The 10,568-nt window shown below is 41.9% G+C and overlaps 1 protein-coding gene across 1 annotated transcript in view; it reads right to left on the reverse strand.

Annotated features, from left to right (window-relative positions):
* Positions 1-10,336, reverse strand: part of LOC128382268 (disco-interacting protein 2 homolog C-like) — a 60,802-nt gene extending 50,466 nt beyond the window's left edge. Inside the window, exon 1 of the mRNA XM_053342264.1 lies at positions 10,258-10,336. Within this exon, the coding sequence (XP_053198239.1) occupies positions 10,258-10,336 (79 nt within the window). The remainder of the gene's footprint in view (positions 1-10,257) is intronic.
* Positions 10,337-10,568: the final 232 nt, after the last annotated feature.

The raw sequence follows: 10,568 nt of genomic DNA on the forward strand, positions 1-10,568 counted from the left end.
ACCCATCTCTCCCCTCATACTCCCTGTTCCTCCATCTTTTCATCTTGCATCGTTTGTCTCTGCTGTCTTTTTCCTCAACATCCTGCTTTTATTTGATCTCTCTCTTTTCTTATCACATCATCATAAACAGCCAGTCCACCCACAAAGCCACCATGGTAACCAAATCTACCTCCAGCAGGCTAAAACACACACACACACGCACACACGCACACACACACACACACACACACAGACTGAAGCATGCGTCATGCATTGGGACCTTGGGCAGTCACACTCACATGCAGGGACCCGTGTGGACTGTGGAGCGTCCACTGGCTGTGCGACGCATGTGTCCACTACAGAGCCAGGGGGCAACACACACACACACACACACACACACACACATAAATATATATACACACACATATACACATACACAATGGCAGTGGCAGTCATGTGTCACATCCACCGGAGAAACAGAAAACCAGGGCGTCTTGGTGAATCAGTGGGTTAAGATGCCACTAATGTAAATACAACCCGACATCCTGAGTCATCATTTGTAATTATTGATTATTACTTGTTTTTTCATTATCTCTATTAGTAATATGGTCTTCAAAATAAATGTAAAAAATACTGAGTAATACCAATCTCCACTTATTACAACTTGAAATGATCTCTTTAAAAGCTGATTTCCTGTATTTTTCTCATTTTAAATCTTATGCTTGGAGCTAAACCAGCATATAACTGATCTACTAACAAGTACTGTGTGTGTATCAAAAGCCTGATATATCTTATTCCTCTGTGCCGTAGACCTCTGTTGCTCAAAAACTATTAAAATCACATCAGTGAGTCACAACGCCTCACTGGGTGACATATTCCTTCATTATGAAGAGTTTAATCGTGTCAGTTTGTTTAGAAACAGCTCCAAAGAGTAATAACAGCCATCACGTTTTCAGTCTCTAGAGAGTAGTTCTTTGTACTGCAGACGCCACTGAGCATGTGCAGGAACGTGGTTCAGATTCTCTTTATGCTGAAGTCCTTTGAGAAATGTACAGTGTAGTATATAAGTCAAGATGTTGTGAGTTGTGAGATGAAGCACAACAAGCTAGTGACAAGCTGTAAACTGGAGTACATGCCCGCACATGCTCAGTGGCATCTGCCGTACACAGAACTACTCTCTGGAGACTGAAAACGTGATGATTTATCTGCAATAAGAAAAATACAGAAGAAAATACCCACATTAGAGAAGCTGAAACCAATATATATTGGGCATTTTTTGATTCATTTTCTTTAAATAACTCATCATCATTGCTCATTTTTGTGATCATTTTTGAGACATTCATTGACCTAACTGATTAATCAGCACTGAAAAGAATCTCAAACTGCAGCCCCACAAGCAACTCTGTGCTTAGTGAAGCTACAATCAGCAGATGTTTTGGTGTTTTCACCTAAAAAATGACACAAGCAGTTCAACAGTTATCAAAATTGGAGTCAATTCTCAGTTGATCTGCTTCACTGACACCTCGCTGCCCGTCTCTCCCACTCTTCACTTTGGTCTCATTAAAATGTTAAACTGTCAAATTCAAACAGTCAGAAACACACAAATACTACACAGTGAGAAAATACTGCTCTGTTTAATCACTTTGCTTCACTTCCCTTTTCATGTCACTGATTACAAAAGCATTACATGTTTTTACTGTCCTATACTGTACATAAACATGGATGCAGTTTTGTTCATTTATCAAGAAAAAACTTACAGAAATGTAATTGTTCAAGCTTTTCTAATGTGAAGATTTGATGCTTATTTCAAATCTTTGGTTTTTGGATTGTTGCCCAGATGAAACAAGCTATCTGGTTTGCCAATTTAGGTCAGCGAAGGTGTCATACTACTTACACTCTTGTAATCCAAGTTAAATCTACAATCTGCTAAATCTGAAAATCTACAATTATCAATATGAGAAATGTGCAACTAGACTTACTTTGGTCAATCCTGTCCTTTAGAAAACTACAACAATCAATCATGGTAGTCGATTGACAGAAAATTAATTGAAAAATATTTTGACTGGTTAATTGATTTGAGATTTGTTTTAAAGAAACGTCTCTAGTTCCAGCGTTTTAAATGTGAATATCATGTAATTTATTTAGTCTTCTATGACAGTAAACTGAATATGTTTGGGTTGTGGACTGAACAAAACAAGACAGTTAGGTTGCATCCTAGGCTTATTTTTCATCCTAGGCTGACATTTTATAAAGCAAACAACTAATCAATTCAACCAAAAAGATAACATGTTAATCAATAATGAAAATAACTATTAGCTACATGTCAAATGTTTTGGTAGGTCAAGTAAAACCCTTCTTGTAGTTGTTTAGGAGTCATTATCATATGATAACTACCAACGCTTTGAACGATTTTCTCTCGGCCATGTGAAATCCTGATATTGATTTTCTGTGATCTTCAGTCAATCCGCCTTTGATTCATGTTTTCTGTCAGCAGTCAAATTACACAACACACCCACAGATGCAGCCCACAGTTGTGCTCTGTTCTGTCTGATGAGGCTCAACAGGCGTTTGATGGAGACAGACGTCATTTCAAACTGGCTGCACGACAAATGCCTGACAACTGCTCTATTTTGAAGACACACCGACGCACCGCTCACGGAGCTGTCACTGCTTTTACTTCCGATTTTAAACTGCGAACACGCAGCTTTTGTTCTGCAAACTTCTATTAAATCTAGCTTTCATTCCTGATTGTCGAGTGTGTATCAAACCTCAATGCTTTACCTGTTCTGACTGAAACGTGTCGGTAGCACAGAGTATATAGAGAACTGTCAAGTACCCAAAGATGTCATCAAATGTCTGATCACATTCAAAGTCTTGTTTAATCTCTTTTAATCAGATATAAATTTGGATTTTTCCAATTATAGACTGTATTTTATTTAGCCTATATTCTTGAATGAGTGGTTGAGAACTTTAGCTTCTTTTGGGAAACAGCAAAATGGGATTTGTAGAATAAAAAGAGAGCACTAGTATCAGCACTAGTATCAAATAAATTCACACCAGTCCTACTGACTGCAAACCTGCTCCATGTAGCAGAATCATGCTTGATTTCACCTTTAGATGATTTCAAGAGGCAGCAAAGTAATCATCTACTCATTGATCCAATTAGTCCAATTTCTACTCAATAGATTCTCAGATCTTGCATTTTTAAACCCGTTGATGAACAAGTAATAAACAAAACACTGACATATCATCAGCTTTTAAGTTGACATATTGAACTTGTTGGCAAATAGTTGCTCATTTCCTCACCCAGCAGTCATGTTAGTCCAATAGTCACTCTCTTTTAGCTCTGTTTTAGCTCTCTATCAACACCTGAGGGAAACATGTTCACCATGTTCAATAGCTAATCTACAGCTAACTGTGTGTGTTTGCTGTTTGGTGCTGAGCAGGTAGTGTACAGCAGCTTTATACAGCTTCTTCTTTTGTTCACAGATGCAGGCAGACAGCTAAACAATGAGCTGAAACTCACTGCTGAGAAGAGCTGCAGAGGCGCTGATAATTCTCTGTAGCTTCATGACTACGAACGACGATAAAAAAAAAAATGGATTATAGTCGCTTTAAGGCTTGCTTCAAAAGTTTTATAATCCACAGTTGTTAAATTTCACACTTTTTATCTACACGAGTAAACCTCATGATCCACAGGGCATCGGCTATAAGAACAGTAGAGAAGCAGGGATTCCCATACATTCATTTATTTGTGGCAGTCCACCACAATATCAACACTGCCCACCCACCACATACTGATTTTCTATTTTTGGAGCTGTTCTGCCCGTTGTCATTCTCAAACACATGATGGTACACATTCCGGTACAGTAAGCGGCACGCAACCCTTTAATATTGATTTGTCTTCTGCCATTTGAACCTAAAAAGAAGATTGGGGGGGGGGGGGGGGGGGGGGGGGTATATAGATGTTGGCTTCACTCTGGCTGAATCACACATGTTTAGTGTCATGAACATATCTGCACAAAGTTGTCAAAAATTGATGCATTTAGGTTAACTCTGATGAATTCATCTATGTTCTTAAAACAATACTGGAGACCCAACTCTTCAGTGTTTTATTAGCAAGCGTATCGAGCTCATGCGGATATCCCATCAAAGCGGGGACAGATGTTCAATTAATTTTGAGACAAACTTGGGAGGAGAGCTAGAAAAAAAAGGACAAGCCTGTTAGCCTGAGTATGTGTGTGCATGCATGTTGATGATAAATTACTCATTATACACCCCTGGACAATTCCCACAACAATTAAAATCTAATTCTGTGGTAAACACTGAGAGGTCGTCAATGACTAATATGCCAATTTTTTAAAAATCTAATAATGATTTAGTCTGTCAAAAGTCAGAAAATGGTGAAAAATGACCATCAGTATTTCCCAGAGTCCACATTAAGACCACCAAATTATTCATTTTATGTCACTGACAAGATATAAAAACGTGAAAAGCAGCAAATCTTCACATTTCAGAAACCAGCTAAAAACATCTCATTTACAAATCAAGAGACATTCACTTCACTGAAAATGTGTCTCCAAAAATCACTTTAGTTCCATGGCAGCTTCATATTCACTTTGTTTCATTCACTGTGCTGATCAACTTTAAATACACAACAAAGAATAATTAATCATGGATTATTCATGAACACATTTTTTTGCAGCGTGATGCACTGCAGAGACACAAAAACAAGCCTACACTGATCTTAAATGTGCCGCTTTAGGGCACCGATGCACATTATTGTTCTTTGTATGCACACACACACACACACACACACAAACCTGGGCTGCACTAACTTATATTTAGAAAAAATAGAAATTGCAATATGGCATTTTCCAAAATCCCCAAACCTGCAAGAATCTGGAGGTGAAACATATTTCATTCCTCACTGACTCTCAATAAATATTCAATACAAAAAAAAAGCAAGCTTTGATATGATGTGAAATATTTAGCAGAGGAGAAACTGTCCCGTCAATTTTTACACCTGAGCAGCACTTTGTTGATTAAATATGTATGTGTGGACATTCCTTAATTTTAAATCAGCTTCTCTTTGTTTCTCCTGGTCAGACGTTTTAATATTTAACATCAGCTTCAAAGCCGCCTCACACAAACCGTGCTCCGCCTTGTTTTTTGGCACAAAAACAGTCTGAGCAAAAATCTCCCAAATATCAAACGCACCAAAAGCATCTAGACTATCTTATAGCTTCATCATGTAAAGACTTTAATGGTTACTCTGGCATCTGCTCGACATCTCAGCGCTGATACTTGTTTCCTTTTTGCTGTTTCTTAACCAGTGGAGCAGCTCTGCAGTTGAAGCAACCGTCCTGTAACAGAAAGCTGGCAGGTTCCCTCCCGTCAACATCCAGTCCATCGACAGCTCAGGTTTATCCCGTCTACGCTCGCTGCTTGCTGCAAGTCACCATGCATAAGAGCGCCAGCTAAATGCTCTAAAACGCCGGAGAACGCCGGCGCTTTAATGCCTAGAGGTCACAGTAATACGGCACAGATGAACTAAGCGAGGGAGCGGGAGAGAGGCTTATCTACCACAGCTCAGCTGATTGCTGAGTTTATCTAATAAACAGGTGGAGCACTGACTTGTCTTCTCAAAGATGAAGAATAAAAAGTTTCATCCCGCAGCGCTACCCATCAAATCTGACAGGAAATTGTTGCCTGAGGTTCGTTTCTCTGCATCTCAATAACAGTTAGGTCTACATCCAATAACTCTGCTTATTGGAGAGCACAGAAAACTTTGTTAATCCTGCAGAAGACTTGCTTTTTGCTTTCATGCCAGTAGGCAGTGTTTCAATTTTGTTCAACTGTGACACGTTTTAGCTTCTCAAATGCTTGAAACCGGGTTTCCAGGTCTCTATTTTTACGCTGGGGAATCCACTAGAGCAGCTTTCCATGAATTACAACCCAAAAAACGTCTTACTTATCTTATACTGCCCTTTATACAGCAGTTCAGCCTCTGTATCTTAACAGGCAGTCTTAGCTCCTGTTTCTTTAAGGCCCCCCACCCAATGAACCCTCTTTGTTCTGATGAGGGGCAGCGGTGTTAGAGTCGGTGTTAGAGTCCTGCTTTACTACTTCATATTAAAGGTTCTATGTGTAATTGTTTTTCTTGCCAATGAATGAACAGAACAGGTTGTAATGTAACTTAAAAAGTGAAACCTTCAACATCTTTCCTGGTTGTCTGTAACAGCCTGTGGAATGATTTCTATGGGGCGGATTTTTAACAAAAATACTGTGGATGTGACATTTCTGCGTACTCCCAAGTGCATTGCCTCTCTCCCGCTAACATGAACAAACGACTGGCATAACAACACAATACAGATGGTGCTATCTGAATAGAAACACCTTGCAGATATTAGCTCCCAAGCTAATGATACAGACACACTTCACAACACTACTGCAATGACAAGTCACCTGCTCCTGAGCACACGCAGCTAAAACTACATTATTTCCTTAACAAAGAAGCAGTAAACAAGCTCCAGAGCAAGAGCGAGAGAACATCATTTACACCTTTTGTTTCTTCTGTTAGTGCTCCAAAGGTGGTAATAAGCACACTTTTTTTACAACAAAACCACAGTGCATTGATCCTTGGCCTCAGTGCCTTGCTTCCTGGCCACAGCTCACACAGCCCGCTGGGGTTTAGTAAACATATTAATAATTAGTAAAGCTTTGTTAGCGGCAACACAACAATATATGGAGATTATTGGAGCTCTTTGTTCAGCGCTTCAGTTAAAAATAAGACAGGAAAGGAATAGTACAAGCAGAAACAGCCTCAGTGATGATGATGTTTGATGAAGAGCGGCAGAGAACCAGCATCCCTTCAAAAGGTAAACTCCTTATTTTACGTTGCTCTGCTGTTTAATGGAGTCATTGCTACACTGGAATGATGCCATAATCTTAGTGGAGCAGAGAACTGTTGCACTGTGTGAGGAGCAGACGACCATATAAAGAAATCTGTCACCAGTTGACATCGGCTCGAGCTGAAAGTAGAAAAAAACATCAGAAACCGAGTGTTCAGAGCAGTCCGAAGCCGCTGCTTTTTACTCATAGCGATTACTTCTACATATATTTACCTCATTGTTTGACACATTGGCCACTTTTTATATGAATAGCTCACATAGAGACAGAGCACAATTGAATCCTTCCCACCATGGAGGAGAAAAGAATTCATCACTCTCCACTGACTTTGTATTGAGTGAAGGTGCCTCCGTGTCACTTCTGTATGCCAGAAAACAGAAAAATGCCTAAAAACCTGCCGTGTGGTGGGATGTACGATCAACAGCGTAAAGAACCCAGAACTCATTTTTTATAAGCTGCCAAACCGAAAAACTGAACCTTCAAGGAGACACAAGTGGATAATGCTACAGGCCATGGAAGAGATGGACCCATCCTGAGCTGCACGGATAGCCTGCTGCTCAAAAACATATACCGGAACACGCTGCTAGCATACACACATGTATGAACGTAAAAACAGAACAGCTGTTTAATTGTAAGGTATGCCGTGCTTGTTATACACGTGTAAATGACTAGAATAGCTAACCTGCAATCAGCCGAAATGCTAACTGTTAAAAGAGCCTGAATGGTAAATGATTGCATGTCTGTCCATGTAATTTCCTCACCTATGTTTACGAACTATACTCACCATATCAGCTGCTGGAGTGGAGTTTGCTATACAGTTGTGCTATGGTGATTTTAGCCATTGCATTCATGTATTGCAACTTTGCATATATAATGTAATGGGTTTCAGTATATGCTTTTCCTCTCTGATAGATATAGAGTGCTAAAATAATCCTTTGACATGCTGAAATGTATTGTTTTTAGCCATCTACAGTCATTTTGTGTTTCAGCCCTTGATTGCATATTATGGCTCCAATTGTTTTCTCCTCTGGTGGGCGCGGTTTACAGATTAAACCTGTTGCACTCTGTCCCTATTTTAACTTCTCTGATTTCAGCTTCTTAAATGTAAATATTTTCTGGTTTCTTTCGTCTTCTTTGATAGGAATACTGAATATTTTTGGATCTTTTGTTGGTAGGGACAAAATAAGACATCTTAGGTTGCATCTTGGGTGTTTTAAAGACAGTGGTTGACATTTTATAGAGACCAAATACTGAAAGATTAAAAAGATTAGTTGCAGGGCCTAAAAAAAGAGGCAACCTGAACTCTGAGAACTCCACTGCTTTCAGGTTTTTTTTGAGAATATGATAAATCAATATTTTCTTAAGAAGATGTGTCCCAATGAAAAGCAGAGTTAAAAACTGAGTACATCACCATGTTCTTCTTTCCCTCGCGATTTTAAGCCTCTTTGAAAACATGCCATCCATTTACACGGACTCATCTGCAGCTGGCCATGAGCGCACACACACACGCATCGGGCCATCAACACACAAACCAATAGTCGACACATTCTCACCCGCTGTTTCGATGATCACCAGTGACAGACACACACGCTGACACGTCCATCACACTATCAGGAGGCCCGTCAGGCTTCATCTCGCTGTGATCCTCCAATAACCCTGTCAGTCCCACTCACACACACACACACACACACACACACCTGAATGTTTGGAGTATTTCATGCGGTCTGACGTTCGGCCGTGACGTTTCCACTTTCTCCCACCATTTCCATCATTAATAACATCTGCCAGCAGCAGGTTCTGCTCTGATAAACACTCTCGGCAGGATTAGGAGCTCCTATCGGCCTGCAGCTGCCTCAGTGTGTGTGTGTGTGTCTATATGTGTGTGTGTGTCACTGCAGTGAGAGAAAATAAAGGCTTTTATGAATGATGAGGCTGATCAGAAGGAAACGGGACAGTTTGATGTATAGAGGTTAGACTAGTTTCGGGGATTTCAAAGGTTGGCGCTGATGTTTTTGGATTGAAGCTGCAGATTCCTGATTGTCAGTTTGTCTGAACAAAAAAAATATGCAGCATTTGCCCCAAAATTTACACACCGAAACGGCATCTTACTCTACAGACACTGTGGCGTTCTTTTTTTCAGTCGCACATCACCGCAAGGAGAGGCTGGTTTCACTGCAGATTTTTTTGCAGACCTGACAAAAGTGACAGACGAGTAAAAACGGAATCTTCGTCACCTTCAGTCAACCGGCATTTTTACTGCAAGGCAAAGCAACGCAATTAACCCGAGTGTGGTGTGACAAACCACAGTTAACACAGATCTGTGCCTCACACACACACACACATTTATCCACAAGAAAATGCACATTTCAGGCAACAAGGTGGCTCACATCCAGCATGTATCTAGGCTTCCTCTCTCACAATGTAGGCCTTCCCGAGCCGGTATGAATAAAATATGCCACCCCCATTATATAAGGGAGAAATGCCCTGTTCCTATCCGAGATGGGATGTATTGCAATAGCAGCAGGGTGGATTGCTGTGATTGAGATTCAATGGCCCACAGAGAGAAAGAGAGAGATAAAAAAGAGAGAGGGAGAGAGTGTTTGTTGTATCTGTGCATGGAAAGGAGAGGAGAGAGGAAGAGGAGGTGGAGGTGGGGGTGGGGTTGGAGGGGTGGTGGAGGGGAGGGAGTGAAAAATATTCCCAAGCATCCTCCTCATCCTCAGCTGCTCTGCAGGCCCAAAAAAACACTGAAGCAGGAGGCTGAGATCACGGGCATCAAACCAAAACTGCCCCTGTGTGCTGCTCTGTCACGCAGTGTTGCATCGCAATGCTATTATTAAACCCGACCACACACACACACACACACACAAACACACACATTATACACGCAGGTAGACTCCCCCCTGATTGTGTCAACATCTCAAGGTCAAACAACGGGCTGCTTTTGGGACCCAAAACGGGCGAACATGCTGACTGGGTGTTGTTTTCTCTAACTGAGACAAAGAGCAGCGGCCGAATCCCGCAGTGTGTTCCCCCGCTCTGCCATCATCCTCTCCCGGCTACAGAGAGCTGGCCAGGCCGGTCCCTGGCTGACAAACATCTGGATGGGAGGAGCGGGATGGGGACGGGAGGAGGAGGAGGAGAGGAGAGGGAGGAGGAGGAGGGGGGTCGTAGGAATGAACGGTAAGATTCCGTTAGTAGGTAGGCTCCCGGTGATGATGATGATGGTGGTGGTGGTGGTGGTGGTGGTGAGATAACGGGATAACGAGGGGAAAGAGGAGGTGGTGGTGGAGGAGAGAGAGAGAGGGAGAGAGAGAGAGAGAGAGAGAAGGGGCTTTTTTTGCACCCGTTTTTTGAATTTCTTACCCTCTGACAGCTCCAGCTCCAGCTCCGCAAGCCGGGCTCGGATCTCCATCGGTATCGGCGACGCCTCACGGTCCGCCATTCAGCTCGTACCGTAGAAAACACCTCCCCGGTTTAACCACCGCCGCCTCCTCCTCCTCCTCCTGTCGGAAAGAGAGAGCTTCTCCTTGGCGGCCCCTCCTCGGCGAAAGACTACGAGGCGTCGAGGGGAAGAACAAAGAGGATAAATCTGGGTCTCGGCTTTTGTTTTTTTTTAACGGGGGCCCGCCATGGTGCCCGGCTCCTCGAATCGGTAAAGACCCGGCGGTGGCTCG

Source organism: Scomber japonicus, chromosome 21 (assembly GCF_027409825.1).
Source record: "Scomber japonicus isolate fScoJap1 chromosome 21, fScoJap1.pri, whole genome shotgun sequence".
In the NCBI taxonomy this organism is placed as follows: domain Eukaryota; kingdom Metazoa; phylum Chordata; class Actinopteri; order Scombriformes; family Scombridae; genus Scomber; species Scomber japonicus.